The sequence below is a fragment of the Periophthalmus magnuspinnatus genome, chromosome 21 (genome assembly GCF_009829125.3).
Source record: "Periophthalmus magnuspinnatus isolate fPerMag1 chromosome 21, fPerMag1.2.pri, whole genome shotgun sequence".
In the NCBI taxonomy this organism is placed as follows: Eukaryota; Metazoa; Chordata; class Actinopteri; order Gobiiformes; family Gobiidae; genus Periophthalmus; species Periophthalmus magnuspinnatus.
In genome coordinates this window covers 32,403,303-32,422,380 of record NC_047146.1, presented here as the reverse complement: position 1 = coordinate 32,422,380, position 19,078 = coordinate 32,403,303, and the positions used below count along the sequence as shown (strand labels likewise).

Here is a 19,078-nt window from a genome sequence, read left to right as displayed (position 1 = left end):
CAGCAGACAGGTCTTCAACCGGACTCAACACGGCTGAATGAGGCGCAGGTTTAATAATAAATAATGATTCAACACGTTTAAATAAACTTTATAAATGTGTTAAAAGAACAATCGTTTTCAGATAAAATACAGATAATCCAGTTTGTGTCATAGTTTGTGTCAAATCCACACGAACTATGATCATTATTGGTCCATAAACACAAACTATGATCATTATTGGTCCATAAACACAAACTATGATCATTATTGGTCCATAAACACAAACTATGATCATTACTGGTCCATAAACGTGTCAGTCCAATTTGATCGTTATTTATTACAGAAATCACTTTTGATGAGGGCGTCGTTTTTATTTTTAGATTTTTGGCAGTATACTGAAGTGCCACTGTAGTTTTATTAATGACTTATGCATTTTGTGTATGTATAAAATTATATAATTCAATAAAAATATTGTGAGGAAAAAAATGTGTGTGTTTTGTAAATAAAGAATGCGCGTGTGTTTTGTAAATAAAGATTGCGCGTGTGTTTTGTAAATAAAGAATGCGCGTGTGTTTTGTAAATAAAGATTGCGCGTGTGTTTTGTAAATAAAGATTGCGCGTGTGTTTTGTAAATAAAGAATGCGCGTGTGTTTTGTAAATAAAGATTGCGCGTGTGTTTTGTAAATAAAGATTGCGCGTGTGTTTTGTAAATAAAGAATGCGCGTGTGTTTTGTAAATAAAGAATGCGCGTGTGTTTTGTAAATAAAGATTGCGCGTGTGTTTTGTAAATAAAGATTGCGCGTGTGTTTTGTAAATAAAGACGGTGCATCAGATTAAAGCTTAAGTCAAACTGTCCATCTGCTCAACTTTCTCTGTCTGCAGGTTAATCCTCTGAAGGAGATCATGAGTTTAAACACAGCAAGGGGTCAGAAAGGGTCAGAAGAGTAGAGGGTCAGAAGAGCAGAGGAGAGGGTCAGAAGAGCACTACAGAGGGTCAGAAAAGCAGAGGGTCAGAAGGGGAGAGGGTTAGAAGAGCAGAGGGTCAGAAAAGCAGAGCGTCAGAAGAATAGAGGGTCAGAAGAGCACTACAGAGGGTCAGAAGAGCAGAGGAGAGGGTCAGAAGAGCAGAGGGAGGGTCAGAAGAAGAGAGGGTCAGAAGGGCAGAGGGTCAGAAGGGCAGAGGAGAGGGTGAGAAGAGCACTACAGAGGGTCAGAAGAGGAGAGGGTCAGAAGAGCAGAGGATCAGAAGAGCAGAGGAGAGGGTCAGAAGAGCAGAGGAGAGGGTCAGAAGAGCAGAGGAGAGGGTCAGAAGAGCACTACAGAGGGTCAGAAAAGCAGATGGTCAGAAGAGGAGAGGGTCAGAAGAGCAGAGGAGAGGGTCAGAAGAGCAGAGGAGAGGGTCAGAAGAGCAGAGGAGAGGGTCAGAAGAGCACTACAGAGGGTCAGAAAAGCAGATGGTCAGAAGAGGAGAGGGTCAGAAGAGCAGAGGAGAGGGTCAGAAGAGCAAAGGGACAGAAGAGCAGAGAGAGGGTCAGAAGAGCAGAGAGAGGGTCAGAAGAGCAGAGAGGGTCAGATGAGCAGAGAGAGGGTCAGAAGAGCAGAGAGTCAGAGGAGAGGGTCAGAAGAGCAGAGGGTCAAAAGAGCAGAGGAAGGGGTCAGAAGATGCAGGGGAGCAGAGGGTCAGAGTAGATGGCCAGATGGAGCAGAGAGTGGGTCAGAAGAGCAGAGGGTCAGAAGAGCAGAGGGTCAGAAGAGCAGAGGAGGGGGTCAGAAGATGCAGAGGAGAGGGTCAGAGGAGCAGAGGGTCAGAGTAGAGGGCCAGATGGAGCAGAGGAGGGGTCAGATCTCATTGTCTCATAGTGGACATCTTTACCATATGGTCAGTATAAAGCATTGTGTCATGTGACCTCAGCAGCCAATCAGATGATCTGATTCCCGGCTCAAGCGTCCTGCTGTGTGTAAGCCCTAAGCCTCCTCTCGTCTCCTTCACTGTGGCTCGTTGTCGCCGCTCGTTATGTTTTATATTCACTATCTTTTTGGAGCATTTGGAAATATTACCAAAACATTGTGAAATATTTTCGCCGTTCCTTGTCCACATAGTAAACAATAGCACCCAGGTAAGTCTGATGGACTTTGTGTTACAGTCATTAAAATAAACTAGAACTAGACTAGGTACGCCATGAAACACTGAACTTAACGTTTCATTTCATTTTGTATTCATTTTCACACTGTTATTCATAGTTTGACCTGGTTTAGACTCAGTTTAGTCCAGGTCTGGAGCTGGTTTTGGTCTGACTGAGGCCTGGTTCGGTCCTCTTTAGACCTGGTTGGTTTAGCTCTGATCTAGTGTGACTTTAGTCCTGGTTGAGTTCTCAGTTTGTTTGGTTTAGACCCGTGTTCGTCCTGGTGTGGAGTTAATGCAAAAATCTGTTATGTATGTTGATTTGTTTACCCTCGCTTTCACTGCAAAAACAAACAAAAAAAACAACATTCATCTCTCTGTGAGCGAGCTTGCCTCTCCACAGATCTGACCTATAACTTTTGGGGTCTAGTGCTGTCAGCAGCTTCTCTCCACGGTGATAAGATTAATGACATACTGTGGAACATGTGATTCTAGGAAAAGCATCAGGTAGAAAACACCTGGAGTCACCTTTACATTTCTGTGACCCAGTTTTACATATTTAACGACCACATGACTTCACAGCAGCAGGATGGAAGTTTTCTGTTCCAATAAGAGTTAAATACTCAGATCTGTCAATAACAAACTGTTATTCCATTTACGCAGTGACAGAAGTGCTGATATACTGTGGAGCCCTTCAATACAAAAGGTTCCACAGTTCACCTTTTTGATAAACCCCACACATCAGACTGGGACAGGTGATCATCAGCACAGTGTCCAGCTCCTCCAACATCTCCACAGATCAGACTTAAACCAATTATACAAACAGACCGGTCAGGAGCCAGACCGGTCAGGAGCCAGACCGGTCAGGAGCCAGACCGCTCAGGAGTCAGACCGGTCAGGAGCCAGACCGCTAAAGAGCCAGACCCCTCTGGAGCCAGACCGCTCAGAGGAGAACACAGGACAAATGTTGACAATAAAACAAAATCATTTTGATATGAACTACTTATTCTACAGGAAACATCATGCCGACAGTAAAAGGCAAGAAGAAGAAACCAAAGAAGGAACAGAGTCAAGATGATCCTCCAGCAGAAGGTTAGTCCTGGTTCAGTCCTGGTTCAGTCCTGGTTCAGTCCTGGTTTAGTCCTGGTTCAGTCCTGGTTTAGTCCTGGTTCAGTCCTGGTTCAGTCCTGGTTCAGTCCTGGTTCAGTCCTGGTTTAGTCCTGGTTCAGTCCTGGTTCAGTCCTGGTTTTGTCCTGGTTTAATCCTGGTGTAGTCCTTGTTTAGTCCTGGTTTAGTCCTGGTTTAGTCCTGGTTTAGACCTGGTTTTGTCCTGGTTTTGTCCTGGTTTTGTCCTGGTTTTGTCCTGGTTTAATCCTGGTGTAGTCCTGGTTCAGTCCTGGTTCAGTCCTGGTTTAGTCCTGGTTCAGTCCTGGTTCAGTCCTGGTTTAGTCCTGGTTCAGTCCTGGTTCAGTCCTGGTTTTGTCCTGGTTTTGTCCTGGTTTAATCCTGGTGTAGTCCTTGTTTAGTCCTGGTTTAGTCCTGGTTTAGTCCTGGTTTAGACCTGGTTTTGTCCTGGTTTTGTCCTGGTTTTGTCCTGGTTTTGTCCTGGTTTAATCCTGGTGTAGTCCTGGTTCAGTCCTGGTTCAGTCCTGGTTTAGTCCTGGTTCAGTCCTGGTTCAGTCCTGGTTCAGTCCTGGTTTTGTCCTGGTTTTGTCCTGGTTTAATCCTGGTGTAGTCCTTGTTTAGTCCTGGTTTAGTCCTGGTTTAGTCCTGGTTTAGTCCTGGTTTAGACCTGGTTTAAACACCCATCTCATTGTCTAAATAGTACAATATTGAGTAATCTTTCCATTTAAGTTTCTTTTTAATGCTTTATTGTTTTGTTTTTTTTATCAGTTGCCGTGGAGATGGAGGAAGCCAAGAACAGAAAAAACTCAGAGAGCACCGAGCGTTTGACCCCTGACCCCTGCGACCCCGCGCCACACAAGAAAAAGAAGAAGAAGAAGATGCCCACCATTGGTAAAATGCTAATGCTCTAGCAGGCTAAAACACACATGAACATGCTAAAAACACACATGAACATGCTAAAAAACAACATGTGTCCAGTTTATGCTGCAGACGTAGAGAATGGAGTGTGTTGACCTTGAGAGGGGAGTTCAAAGGTCATTTATGTTAGAAAAGACAATCCATCTTTGAACAGGACTGGACTGTTCACGTGTGTCCTGTTTATAACTCCATCCTCAGACTCTAAACATGCTAACAGTATGCTAACAGTATGCTAACAGTATGCTAACAATATGCTAACACGTGAATTAGCCTGTGGTGGAAAGTAACAAAGAGCAAGTAGTAAAGTACTGTACTTAACTTGATTTTTTATGTATCTGTACTTTACTTCAGTCCATTTTAAAGTGATACTTTTTACTTTTACTTCATTGGACTGAAAAGTACTTTTCATATGATTTGAAGGGTTATTTTTTACCATGTTCATGGAAACATCTTGACTAAAGATTTTGAGTTCAAACTTCAGCTTTGAGCAAAACAAAAATAAATACATGAACTTCATAAGAAAAATGAAGATATTGATTCATATTGTTACTGTTGAACAAAATATGTCTCATTTTGAATCAACTTCACTACATTTAACACTTCAACAACACAACAAATTAACAACACAGGTTTGAAATACACTTACATTTTACTGTTAACGTACTTTCTTAAACAGGTGCTTAAATACTTTTACTTTTAGATTTTTTCTTGTGTTATTTTTACTTTTACTTGAATAACTTTTTACCTCATCCAACACTGATGAGAGGGAGCACCCGCAGTGTCCAGCAGGATCTGAGCAGAACTGAACACGTTTGGACGAGCAGCCAAATGTCTTGACTCTAAAAGTCCAGACACAGAATTTAATGTTTATTTTGTTCTGAACTTGAACTGACAAATAAGCAGCAAAACGTGTGAATGAAACCAAAAATAATGTATGTTTTCTAAACTCTAAACACACTGAAGCACAGATGGAGACTCCACAAAGCTCAGGATATTTGACTAGTACTTCCCACTCCCCAGACGCTTCCTCCATCATAGAGTTGTGTTATCACTATAATGAATACTCAGTTTACAATAGAATGTAAATTTCAACACAATATAATAGTAGTTTCTTCAGTTTTCTGGTGGTCAAGATGATTCTAAAACTTTTCAGGAAAGCTTCCGTTTTGTCCTGTTTATTTTTCTTTGTGTTTTGTATCGATTTGTTTGTGGGTATCGATTCTTTGACAACCTTTGTGCATGTTTTATTATGGTAAAGTGTATAAATGTTTTTTTCAGACGCGGAGACGGAGCCTGACGTTCCGAATGGGGAGATGAACGATCAGACTGAGGAGGAGCTGTCTGTGCCCGTGACCAAGAAAACCAAACGCAAAAGGTGACGCCGGTTTATTTCCACGACATTCACACACTAAAAACTGACACGAGACTCATCCACTCGCTAAAAAACGTTTCTCTTCTGTTTGTGTCTTTGTGTTTGCTGAAAAACCCAATACAGGTGTTTTTTTTATTATTTAACATAAACTTTGTTAGAAGGTTTGCACGTTGTAAGAAGTTAGAATTCAGCTTATCTCTGTCGGAAACTTGAAAATAACTTCAGCCTGTTTGGGATTTATTTGTCGTTAAGTTTGACAGATGCAAAATAATAAAACCAGGAAAAAGGGACACACATACTGTAACTTCAGCGTCTGTGGCACCTTCCTTCAGCTTTATTTTTTACATTATTCTCTCTGTTTTTGTCTGTCAAACCCCTCACCACACACTTTATACACTTTTCTCACACAGGCGTTAACATTTTCTCACATTTCTCTCTCGTTTAAACTCTCTCAAAGTTCAAACCTTCGTAGGCGTCTTTGTCGGTGCAGAACGTTTCATCGACATTGTGGGTTTTTTCGGGGAGAAAACAAATTGCAAACGTACAGCACTTCAGAGTCACACTGAGATCCAACGTTTATGTAAATTTCCTGTGTTGTTTCCAGGAAGGCCCGTACCACAGACACCTGCAGTACTGACCTCCTGCCAGAAGAGGACGACGTTGTGGACACTCGCTCGTCCCCTCTGCCTCTGCCCTCCGTCCTCTCGTCCGCTCAGGCTCACAGCCAGAGCTCCGGCCGTGTCTTTGTGGAGAGGCAGCGTGAGTCCGGCGTCAGTTTGTACATTTGACCCGGTTTATGGTTAATATTGCGTTTATTTCCAGTTCAATTGAAAATTATTTATACAACACGTTTAAAAAGACAAACCCCCCAACACACACACACACAACACGACAAGGGAAAGAAATGAAACACCAACTAATCCTGACGACCATTAAATCCCATTGGACATAATATTTTATTTATCTCATTCATTTTCCCCACAGACTTTCCGCGGTGGTTTAGCATGTAGCATTAGCCTCTGTTAATATTTGAATTTCTGGAAAAGTCTATGGAAAAATGAATGGAAAATGTATTTGTCCATGTGTGGTCCTCAGGGGGAGGAGTCACGCATGGTCAGTGTTGAGGTCCATGTGTGGTCCTCAGTACAGTTGAAGTAAATGTCCTCATGGACTTTAAGTGACTTAAATGGTTAAAATCTTTTATATTCCCTGTGTTTGTTTGTTTGTTTGTTTGTTTGTTTGTTTGTGTTTCTGTCATTTTAAAGTTTCATGTTGTTTGTGTTGGAGCCAAAAAAAAAGGAAATGTTTGATTTTTCCACTGATCAAGTTTTGAGTTGTCTCCATCTAGTGGACAAGACGAGGACTGACCTCCTCCACCTCCTCCACCTCCTCCTCCACCACCTCCTCCATCTCCTCCTCCACCACCTCCTCCATCTCCTCCTCCATCTCCTCCTCCACCTCCTCCTCTACCTCCTCCTCCATCTCCTCCTCCTAGTGGACAAGACGAGGACTGACCTCCTCCACCTCCTCCACCTCCTCCTCCACCACCTCCTCCATCTCCTCCTCCACCTCCTCCATCTCCTCCTCCATCTCCTCCTCCACCTCCTCCTCTACCTCCTCCTCCATCTCCTCCTCCTAGTGGACAAGATGAGGACTGACTTCCTCCACCTCCTCCTCCACCTCCTCCTCCACCTCCTCCTCCACCTCCTCCTCCACCTCCTCCCCCACCTCCTCCTCCTCCACCTCCTCCTCTGTCTCCACCTCCTCCCCCACCTCCTCCTCCACCTCCTCCTCCATCTTAGTCTTGCTGCCTTAGTTATAGTTCATCTTAGTTTGTCCTAAATTGAATTCGTAGTTTGATTTATTTTCTCATATTCTGGACTCTGGGTTAAATATAAGAATAAGAATGTTTTTGTTGACACTGATTATTTTTAAGTGGATCATTTTTTCACTCAGTCACCAGGAACTAAAGCACAAACTGACACTACTCAACACTTTGGAACAGCTGTTTAAAGAAGTGCTATACAAATAAAGTCTATTTTATTATTATTATTATTATTATTATTTTTATTATTATTATTATTATTATTATTATTATTATTAATTTGTTTATTTATTTTTTATTATTATTTTTATTTTATTTATTTATTTTTTAGCTCCAAAGACTTTCTGAAGCCCACACCCAGTTCACGTTTGTCTAAGCATTGTCGTCTGTGTGATGTTCAGGGCGTTTCCAGCTGGAGCAGAGACACTCAGACCTGATGGAGGAGTACATAGACCCACGAGCCAACTGGAGCACCCGAGACGTAGCTCTGAGAGTACACAGTGGATTCAGGTACAAACCCAGTGCAGGGAGGGGCTTTTTTCACAGACGACATGTGATACAACGTGACAAAATGTGTTTTCATGTCCCGCCCTCTCTCAGAGTTCTAGGTCTGTTTTCTCACGGGTTCCTGGCCGGTTTTTCTGTCTGGAACATTATCGTGGTGTATGTTCTGGCCGGGGAGCAGATGACCACTCTGTCCAACCTGCTGCAGCAGTACCACGCTCTGGCCTACCCCGCTCAGTCTCTGCTCTACCTGCTGCTGGCCGTGAGCACCGTGTCCGCCTTCGACCGGTAACACCACAGAAAACCCGGTTCACTTCAGCTTTATTTATACAGAACAAAACGAAAATGAATATACAGATAACACCAGACACACGCAAAGAACAAGAAGACACCATGACATCCTCTGGGACTAGTGCTGGACCAGCTGACCTCTGACCTCTGACCTCAGGCTCTGGGTGGAGTACAGGGCTGTAGTCACTCCCTCACATACAGAGCACCCATAAAGAGCACCCATAAAGAGCACCCATAAAGAGCACCCATAGAGCGCAGAGATGGTTCTGAGAGGATTTATCTATAGTGCTGGATCTCACACTTTTCAAAACAAATACAACCAAAGAAAAGATTTGGCTTTTAAAGACATCAGATCTAAACCAGGTCTAAACCAGGACTAAACCAGGTCTAAACCAGGTCTAAACCAGGTCTAAACCAGGTCTAAACCAGGTCTAAAGTCCCACTTGAAGAAGCTCACACACCACAGTTTGAGAAACACTGGTCTATTGTAAAAAACAAAACTGACCCATGAAAAAAGACGCTGTTAAAGTCACTACTTCCTGTCCAGTTTTATCTCCATGAGGTTTTTTCTGATTTACACTAAATTGAATAAATATTTCAAGATCAGGCAGTGACAGGAGCTGCAGGAGGGTCAGGGGTCAGAGGTCGGGGGCTGGGGTCACACAGTGGACAGGAGCTGCAGGTGGATGTCACTGAAAACATGTTAAACTACACAAATAAAATGAATAATTCACCGGAGGCTCCTGTGAATGTTTGTGCCTCAATCATGGAGATCCATGGTCTCAGTGCTAATGCTAATGCTAATGCTAATGCTAATGAAGCATAATAAATATGAAAACAACTCCACAAACTGAAGCTTGTGCTGCTGCTGAGCCTGTTGTGATTTTCATAGGATTTTTCCAAACATGGGCAATATTTGAAGTTGTGAAACAAACGTGCCAAAGTTTAAATAAGCACAAATAAACGTCACATGTCCAAGAGCAGAAGTCCCATGAGCTGAGGCTGGAGGTGCATCATGGTCAATCTGAGGACAGGGTCATGTTTGTGTGTTTGTGTCGTACGTGTGTATTTGTGATCTGTTCATTTTCATTTGTTTTGTTCCAGGGTGAATCTGGCCAAAGCGTCGATGGCTCTGAGGGGTTTTCTGACCCTGGACCCTGCAGCTCTGGCCTCTTTCTGTTAGTCACAAACACTTTACTCAAATGTGGGAATATGGGGCAGCATTTATGAAGCTGGGGATGTTAATACATTGTCTGAAATGTTCCACAGTATGGCATTAAACATACAGGGTGTCCATAAAGTGTCCTGATGAAATGTTTAGAGTTCAGGCTTCAGCTTTGAGCAAACAAAAACAAATACCCAAAATTCATAAAAAATTAAATTAAATAAAAAAAAAATTAAAAAAAAAGATTCATATTGTTACTGTGAACAAAATCTGTATAATTTTTTTTTTTTTTTTTTTTAATCAATATCTTCACTTACTATTTACTCTCTCAGTACATTTTTACACAGGTACTTGAATACTTTTACTTAAGATTTTTTCATAATACTTTTACTTGATGAACTTTTTACTTCCATATCTGCACTTTTACTGAGTACTTCTAAACTGAGTACTTCATCTGACCCTGTACTTTGGTCCGGTGCCGTCGCCTCGTCTCCATGGAGTGAAATAAGTTTAATGTTCCACTGTGGAGCATTCTAAGCAAAGGACAAACATCTCCATGGAGACAGAACAGTTAGTTAGTGCGTGTTTAATCTTGTGTATCGTAATAATAAAGTTTGACGCTGTGTTTTGTTCTTTTGCAGTGTACTTTGTGGCTCTGATCCTGTCCCTGTCTCAGCAAATGACGAGTGACCGGATCAACCTGTATCCTGCAGCCAACACGACTCTGTGGTACGAACTCACTACAAATGTGATTTGTCATGTTTTTTTTATTTTGTTTGGTTGATATATATTCTGTATTTTGTGTCTCCGTGTATAAATAAAGACAAGTTAAATAAAAGTATGTGTGACCCTCATGTCGCTCAGGCCTCCCGGGTCCGAGCAGCAGATCCTGAGGCCGTGGATCGTGGTGAACCTGGTGGTGGCGCTGTTGGTGGGTTTGGCCTGGGCTGTGGTCTCCACCCAACCGGACATCGACTACACCGAAGGTACAGCGCTGTGGGCGGATAAAGATATAAACAGAACGTGCAAATACTACAGGCGAAAAGAGGACTAGTTATAAGCAGATACGTTTATTTTCAGGATTGAAATGTGTACTTAGTTGTGGTGTTTTAGTCCATTTTGCTGGACTATTTCAGGTGGTGTAGTTGGTCCATTTTTATACAGTTGTCCCTCAATATACTGCCCTTCACTTTTCACGGTCTCGCTGTTTCGTGGATTTTTTTTGTGCAATTTTGTTCTGCGTCCTGATTGGCTGTTGGACTGTAGACCATTGTGTCGTGCGTCCTGATTGGCTGTTGGACTGTAGACCATTGTGTCGTGCGTCCTGATTGGCTGTTGGACTGTAGACCATTGTGTCCTGCGTCCTGATTGGCTGTTGGACTGTAGACCATTGTGTCGTGCGTCCTGATTGGCTGTTGGACTGTAGACCATTGTCCATCAGTCTCCTCCGTGCCGTGTCTCCTGTCCAGTACAGAATGTGTTCAGACAAATTTACATAAACGTTGGATCTCAGTGTGACTCTGAAGTGCTGTACGTTTGCAATTTGTTTTCTCCACCGACAAAACCCACAATTTAAATCAAAACTTCTGAACTAATCTCTTTGTTTTTCAGATTTTTTGTTGACGATGGAGGTGGAGGGGTACCCGCGCGGGGCAGAGGACATCCCAGCATAAACATAAGACTGTTTAAAGACGTTTTAAAATGAAACTGTGCTCAAAATCAGGCGTCCGTCCTCCCCCTCACGCTCACTCCTCACGCTCTGTTTTCTGAATGTGTTTTTGTAAATAAATACACGCTGACTGAGGCTGTGGGCTGTTTATGATGTAATTACAGCTGCTGGCCACACGATAGCGCTGTTGGACAGTTGAAAGAGCGCTCCTCGTTCACCTTTGAGAGTATGGGAAGAAATAGGGCTAAAATATGTTCTCACCGGGCAGCTCTTAAAGACGGAGTATTGTCCAGAATCATGTTTTTTAATCTTTCTGTCATGTTCTAACACTGTTCCCTCATCAAAAACATGAATGAAGACGTTTTAGATGTCGTCCGTGCATGTTTGAGTAATCTAAAGATCTATATCTATACAAAAACATGACACAAAACAACACACTACAGCTTCACAATCCTGACTCGATGTGCAGTAGTCGTAATAATGTGTCAGAGCTGTGACTTTTGTGACTTTCCTCAAAAAAGTGAAGGCCTAAAGTGAATAGACATATAAATAAAACATATTAATAGTGTTTTTAGGCGAATATAGCATTTTTAAAACAATAAAAGGAAACATGGAGATCTAAATATGTGGCTTGTTAACAGTTAATACTCCATAAAACTAAAAATACACCCTTTATAACATCATTTTCGCCAATTTGTGTGCATGTTTATGTTTGTTAAAATGGGATCGCACAGGCTGATGTCACAGAGGACGAGTTAAAGAAGCTATTTGTGTTTGGAAAGACAATCCTTTAAACAGAAATGGAGCCTGAGACGTCATCTCTCACTGATCTATGGTTCTATCCAACAAAAGAAACACAAGAGAACAAGAGGAGGGCCATTAAAGGGTGAAGAGGGCCATTAAAGGCTAAAAGTTTACAGTTTCAGTGTAGTTAGCTCCTCTTTTTGGACAAATATAAGGCAGTGTCCAGGAGTAATCTGACCAGAAATGAAGAAGAAACGTCTTGTAGGAGGAAAGACGTTTGGCTGCTCGTCCAAACGTCTTTCCTCCTACAACGATTTATCCAGGCGACAAGTTTAAACTTCATCTTTAAACAGTTTGTTCAGCTGCACTATGTAACTTCTGCTACCTGCTCGTCTCCATAGAGATGCTACTGCTTTACTTGGAATGTTCCACAGTATGTCATTAAACCTACACTCTATGTTGTGTTTGTTCACTTAACCCTGCAGCTGTTTTTATTGCTCTTAAACAAAAAAAAGTAGAGCAAAGTTGCAGCTGCTGCTTGTCTCCCTGGATAGGCTTATATTATGTTTTAATGCCACAGTGTGAAACATTTCAGGCAAAACTAAAGTAGCATTTAGCTGGAGACAAGCAGATAGCAGCTCCTTCACCAGAAAGGTCTCATGGTACACGTTTAAGGGCAGTTTTCTTTGTTACAACCGCTTCTGTCCGCGTCAGATTCGCTCCTGTGCGCACCGCGGACGGAACACATTTGGACACATCTCCTTAAAAAAAAAACAAAAAAAAACAAAAACACACTGCAGATGATGACGCGGCAGGTCAGGGCTGGATGACGCAACAGATCGAGGCTTGTAGTTTGTAGTAAACACGTGTGATGACGCGGCGCATCCGGAATGACCACGGGACGCGTCATAGTAAACAGCACGCACCGGAGCGCACCGGAGCGCGCGGGGAGTACGGGCATGTCAAGATGGCGGAGCTACAAATGCTGCTAGAGGAGGAGATCCCGGCGGGACGCACGGCTCTACTGGACAGTTTCACCAACCTGCAGCGTGTGGCGGACTACTGCGAGAACAACTATGTCCAGGTAAGAGAGGAGAGGAGAGGAGGAGGAGAGGAGGAGAGGGGAGGAGAGAGGAGAGGAGGAGAGGAGAGAGGAGAGGAGGAGAGAGAGGAGAGGAGAGAGGAGAGAGCGTGTGGCGGACTACTGCGAGAACAACTATGTCCAGGTAAGAGAGGAGAGGAGGAGAGGAGAGAGGAGGAGAGAGGAGAGGAGAGAGGAGGAGAGGAGAGAGGAGGAGAGAGGAGAGGAGAGAGCGTGTGGCGGACTACTGCGAGAACAACTATGTCCAGGTAAGAGAGGAGAGGAGGAGAGGAGAGAGGAGGAGAGAGGAGAGGAGAGGAGAGGAGGAGAGGGGAGGAGAGAGGAGGAGAGAGGAGAGGAGAGAGCGTGTGGCGGACTACTGCGAGAACAACTATGTCCAGGTAAGAGAGGAGAGGAGGAGGAGAGAGGAGAGGAGGAGAGAGGAGGAGAGAGGAGAGGAGGAGAGAGAGGAGAGGAGAGAGGAGAGGAGAGAGCGTGTGGCGGACTACTGCGAGAACAACTATGTCCAGGTAAGAGAGGAGAGGAGAGGAGGAGAGAGGAGAGGAGAGAGGAGGAGAGGAGAGAGGAGAGAGGAGGAGAGAGAAGAGGAGAGAGGAGAGAGGAGAAGAGAGAGGAGAGAGCGTGTGGCGGACTACTGCGAGAACAACTATGTCCAGGTAAGAGAGGAGAGGAGAGGAGGAGAGAGGAGAGGAGAGAGGAGGAGAGAGAAGAGGAGAGAGGAGAAGAGAGAGGAGAGAGCGTGTGGCGGACTACTGCGAGAACAACTATGTCCAGGTAAGAGAGGAGAGGAGAGGAGAGGAGGAGGAGAGGAGGAGAGAGGAGAGGAGAGGAGGGGAGAGAGGAGAGGAGGGGAGAGAGGAGAGGAGAGAGGAGAAGAGAGAGGAGAGAGCGTGTGGCGGGCTACTGCGAGAACAACTATGTCCAGGTAAGAGAGGAGAGGAGAGGAGGAGAGAGGAGGAGAGAGGAGAGGAGGAGAGAGAGGAGAGGAGAGGAGGAGGAGAGGAGAGAGGAGAGGAGGGGAGAGAGGAGAGGAGAGAGGAGAGGAGGAGAGGAGAGAGGAGAGGTGCACGGAGGAGAGAGGAGAGGTGCACGGAGGAGAGAGGAGAGGAGAGAGGAGAGGAGAGAGGAGAGGTGCACGGAGGAGAGAGGAGAGGAGAGAGGAGAGGAGGAGGAGAGGAGAGAGGAGAGGAGAGAGGAGAGGAGAGAGGTGCACGGAGGAGAGAGGAGAGGAGAGAGGAGAGGAGAGAGCGTGTGGCGGACTACTGCGAGAACAACTATGTCCAGGTAAGAGAGGAGAGGAGGAGAGGAGAGAGGAGAGGAGAGAGGAGGAGAGAGAAGAGGAGAGAGGAGAGAGGAGAAGAGAGAGGAGAGAGCGTGTGGCGGACTACTGCGAGAACAACTATGTCCAGGTAAGAGAGGAGAGGAGAGGAGGAGAGAGGAGAGGAGAGAGGAGGAGAGAGAAGAGGAGAGAGGAGAGAGGAGAAGAGGAGAGAGGAGAGAGCGTGTGGCGGACTACTGCGAGAACAACTATGTCCAGGTAAGAGAGGAGAGGAGAGGAGGAGAGAGGAGAGGAGAGAGGAGGAGAGAGAAGAGGAGAGAGGAGAGAGGAGAAGAGAGAGGAGAGAGCGTGTGGCGGACTACTGCGAGAACAACTATGTCCAGGTAAGAGAGGAGAGGAGGAGAGGAGAGAGGAGAGGAGAGAGGAGGAGAGAGGAGAGAGGAGAAGAGAGAGCGTGTGGCGGACTACTGCGAGAACAACTATGTCCAGGTAAGAGAGGAGAGGAGAGGAGGAGAGAGGAGAGGAGAGGAGGAGAGAGGAGAGGAGAGAGGAGGAGAGAGAAGAGGAGAGAGGAGAGAGGAGAAGAGAGAGGAGAGAGCGTGTGGCGGACTACTGCGAGAACAACTATGTCCAGGTAAGAGAGGAGAGGAGAGGAGGAGAGAGGAGAGGAGAGAGGAGGAGAGAGAAGAGGAGAGAGGAGGAGAGAGGAGGAGAGAGGAGAGAGGAGAAGAGAGAGCGTGTGGCGGACTACTGCGAGAACAACTATGTCCAGGTAAGGGAGGAGAGAGGAGAGAGGAGAGGAGGAGAGGGGAGGAGAGGAGGAGAGGAGGAGAGGAGAGAGGAGAGGAGGAGAGAGAGGAGAGGAGAGAGGAGAGAGCGTGTGGCGGACTACTGCGAGAACAACTATGTCCAGGTAAGAGAGGAGAGGAGAGGAGGAGGAGAGGAGAGAGGAGGAGAGGAGAGGATGAGAGGAGAGGAGGAGAGAGAGGAGAGGAGAGAGCGTGTGGCGGACTACTGCGAGAACAACTATGTCCAGGTAAGAGAGGAGAGGAGAGGAGGAGGAGAGGAGGAGAGGGGAGGAGAGGAGGAGAGGAGGAGAGGAGAGAGGAGAGGAGGAGAGAGAGGAGAGGAGAGAGGAGAGAGCGTGTGGCGGACTACTGCGAGAACAACTATGTCCAGGTAAGAGAGGAGAGGAGAGGAGGAGGAGAGGAGAGAGGAGGAGAGGAGAGAGGAGGAGAGAGGAGAGAGGAGAGGAGAGAGGAGAAGAGAGAGCGTGTGGCGGACTACTGCGAGAACAACTATGTCCAGGTAAGAGAGGAGAGGAGGAGAGGAGGAGGAGAGGGGAGGAGAGAGGAGAGGAGGAGAGGAGAGAGGAGAGGAGGAGAGAGAGGAGAGGAGAGAGGAGAGAGCGTGTGGCGGACTACTGCGAGAACAACTATGTCCAGGTAAGAGAGGAGAGGAGGAGAGGAGAGGAGAGGAGAGGAGAGAGGAGGAGAGAGGAGAGGAGAGAGCGTGTGGCGGACTACTGCGAGAACAACTATGTCCAGGTAAGAGAGGAGAGGAGAGGAGGAGAGGAGGAGGAGAGGGGAGGAGAGAGGAGAGGAGGAGAGGAGAGAGGAGAGGAGGAGAGAGAGGAGAGGAGAGAGGAGAGAGCGTGTGGCGGACTACTGCGAGAACAACTATGTCCAGGTAAGAGAGGAGAGGAGAGGAGGAGAGAGGAGAGGAGAGAGGAGGAGAGAGAAGAGGAGAGAGGAGAGAGGAGAAGAGAGAGGAGAGAGCGTGTGGCGGACTACTGCGAGAACAACTATGTCCAGGTAAGAGAGGAGAGGAGAGGAGGAGAGAGGAGAGAGGAGGAGAGGAGAGGAGAGAGGAGGAGAGGAGAGGAGAGAGGAGGAGAGGAGAGGAGAGAGGAGAGAGCGTGTGGCGGACTACAGATGATCAAAAAACAGACACAAAGTTTATCTGTGAGTTCAGTGTTTGAAGTGACAGAACCATGAGAACACAGACCTAAACCTGAGGAAACAGACAAAGAGAGAGACAGGGAGGGAGAGAGACAGAGAGACAGTGTGTGTGGGAGAGAGATGGGGAGGGAAAGAGAGACAGAAAGATTGAGAGGGAGAGAGAGAAAGAACAGAACAAGAAAACGAGAGAGAGGAGAGATCACTGTGACCACTGTCCTAAAAACAGGTCCCACTCTAAAAATCCACTGATGGAATAACCCGGTCATTCAGTATACTCAGGTGTCAGCCGATCCTAGACCTGACTCGTACCTAAAGGACCTGTTTGTTGAGTTAAATCCAGGTGGAGACTTGTTTTTGTCCGGGCGGTGCAGAGGATCTTACGGAGGCGTCTGGACGGAGGATTGGACTTTTATAAACATTTTCACAGGTGTAAAACTCACAGATATTTACAGATCTGGATTTGACACGACTGTGAGCTGCGGAGGAGTGGAACGATGGAGAGAGTGTGGAGAGAGTGTGTGTGGAGAGAGGGGGAGAGAGACAGATGGGAGGGAGAGAGGGGCAGAGAAGCAGAAGGAGAGAGACAGACAGAGGGAGAGAGGGGGCGGAGATAGAGGAGACAGAGAGAGAGGGAGAGGGAAAGAGAGACAGAGAGAGACAGAGAGAACAGGGAGAGAGAGGGAAAGAGAGAGAGGGAGATGGAGAGAGAGAGGGAGGGAAAAAGAGACAGGGAGGGAGAGAGAGACAGAGTGTGTGTGTGTGGAGAGTGTGTGTGTGTGGAGAGAGGGGGAGAGAGACAGATGGGAGGGAGAGAGGGGCAGAGAAGCAGAAGGAGAGAGACTGACAGAGGGAGAGAGGGGGCGGAGATAGAGGAGACAGAGAGAGGGAAAGAGAGATGGAGAGAGGGAGGGAAAGAGAGACAGAGAGAGGGAGAGAGAGACAGAGTGTGTGTGTGGAGAGAGGGGGAGAAAGACAGATGGGAGGGGGAGAAAAAGAATGAGAAAAGCAGAAGGAGAGAGACAGACAGGGAGAGAGAGAGGGAGAGAGACAGAGAGAGGGAGACAGAGAGAGAGAGAGAAAAAGAGAGACAGAGAGAGGGAGGAAGAGACAGAGAGATGCAGTGGGCGGTTTGGCTCTGCACTTCTTCTCAAACTTAGATATTTTCATTTGTGCTGCAGAGAAATGAATCTGCAGAGAATCTTCAGACGAGTTTTAGTTTTGAAATCATCCTCCGTTTTGTTCCCACTCGTCTGAGGCGGGGTCACGGGGCCGCAGTCTAAACAGCGATGCCTAGACTTCCACCTCCCTAGACACTTCCTCCGGCTCCTCTTAATGTGGAGGAGCAGCGGCTCTACTGTGAGCTCCTTCAGACTGAGTCTATGAAGAGATAAAGTAAAACAAGACTCCCCTGTGTTTGTAGAGATAAGACCAAAGAAACACGACAAACTTTAATCCCAGCGTCAAGTTAAGAGTATCATCCTGTTAGTGCTCCTCTGACCCTCTGCTCCTCTGACCCTCTGACCCTCTGCTCCTCTGACCCTCTGACCCTCTGACCCTCTGTGCTCCTCTGACCCTCCCCTCTGACCGTCTCCTCTGCTCCTCTGACCCTCCCCTCTGCTCCTCCCCTCTGACCCTCTCCTCTGCTCCTCTGACCCTCTCCTCTGCTCCTCTGACCCTCCCCTCTGCTCCTCTGACCCTCCCCTCTGACCCTCCCCTCTGACCCTCCCCTCTGCTCCTCCCCTCTGACCCTCTCCTCTGCTCCTCTGACCCTCCCCTCTGACCCTCCCCTCTGACCCTCTCCTCTGCTCCTCTGACCCTCTCCTCTGCTCCTCTGACCCTCCCCTCTGACCCTCCCCTCTGACCCTCCCCTCTGCTCCTCCCCTCTGACCCTCTCCTCTGCTCCTCTGACCCTCTCCTCTGCTCCTCTGACCCTCCCCTCTGCTCCTCTGACCCTCTCCTCTGCTCCTCTGACCCTCCCCTCTGACCGTCTCCTCTGCTCCTCTGACCCTCTCCTCTGCTCCTCTGACCCTCCCCTCTGACCCTCCCCTCTGACCCTCCCCTCTGCTCCTCCCCTCTGACCCTCTCCTCTGCTCCTCTGACCCTCTCCTCTGCTCCTCTGACCCTCCCCTCTGCTCCTCTGACCCTCCCCTCTGCTCCTCTGACCCTCCCCTCTGACCCTCCCCTCTGACCCTCTCCTCTGCTCCTCTGACCCTCTCCTCTGACCGTCTCCTCTGCTCCTCTGACCCTCTCCTCTGCTCCTCTGACCCTCCCCTCTGACCCTCCCCTCTGCTCCTCCCCTCTGACCCTCTCCTCTGCTCCTCTGACCCTCCCCTCTGACCCTCACCTCTGCTCCTCTGACCCTCCCCTCTGACCGTCTCCTCTGCTCCTCTGACCCTCTCCTCTGCTCCTCTGACCCTCCCCTCTGACCCTCCCCTCTGCTCCTCCCCTCTGACCCTCTCCTCTGCTCCTCTGACCCTCTCCTCTGCTCCTGTGACCCGCCCCTCTGCTCCTCTGACCCTCCCCTCTGCTCCTCTGACCCTCCCCTCTGACCCTCTGACCCTCTCCTCTGCTCCTCTGACCCTCCCCTCTGACCCTCCCCTCTGCTCCTCCCCTCTGACCCTCTCCTCTGCTCCTCTGACCCTCTCCTCTGCTCCTCTGACCCTCCCCTCTGGTCCTCTGACCCTCCCCTCTGCTCCTCCCCTCTGACCCTCTCCTCTGCTCCTCTGACCCTCTCCTCTGCTCCTCTGACCCTCCCCTCTGCTCCTCTGACCCTCTCCTCTGCTCCTCTCCTCTGCCCCTCTCCTCTGACCCTCTCCTCTGCCCCTCTCCTCTGACCCTCTCCTCTGCTCCTCTGACCCTCTCCTCTGACCCTCTCCTCTGCTCCTCTGACCCTCTCCTCTGACCCTCTCCTCTGCTCCTCTGACCCTCTCCTCTGACCCTCTGTGCTCTTCTGACCCTCTCTCTGCTCCTCTGACCCTCTCCTCTGCCCCTCTCCTCTGCCCCTCTCCTCTGACCCTCTCCT

General features: G+C 47.4%; 3 protein-coding genes across 3 annotated transcripts in view; all 3 read left to right on the top strand.

Moving 5' to 3' along the window:
- wdr75 (WD repeat domain 75) overlaps nucleotides 1–19,078 on the top strand; it is a 137,126-nt gene that overhangs the window by 31,980 nt on the left and 86,068 nt on the right. The window lies entirely within an intron of this gene.
- Nucleotides 3,124–10,974, top strand: tmem237a (transmembrane protein 237a). Its single transcript, XM_033987347.2, has 10 exons — nucleotides 3,124–3,193; nucleotides 3,995–4,117; nucleotides 5,423–5,519; nucleotides 6,121–6,275; nucleotides 7,743–7,851; nucleotides 7,942–8,133; nucleotides 9,241–9,314; nucleotides 9,943–10,030; nucleotides 10,166–10,287; nucleotides 10,913–10,974. The coding sequence occupies exons 1-10, from the start codon at nucleotides 3,124–3,126 to the stop codon at nucleotides 10,972–10,974; spliced, it is 1,092 nt and encodes a 363-aa protein (XP_033843238.1).
- LOC117389153 (abl interactor 2-like) overlaps nucleotides 12,682–19,078 on the top strand; it is a 28,468-nt gene continuing 22,071 nt past the window's right edge. Inside the window, exon 1 of the mRNA XM_055230461.1 lies at nucleotides 12,682–12,798. Coding sequence (XP_055086436.1) covers nucleotides 12,682–12,798 — 117 coding nt within the window. The remainder of the gene's footprint in view (nucleotides 12,799–19,078) is intronic.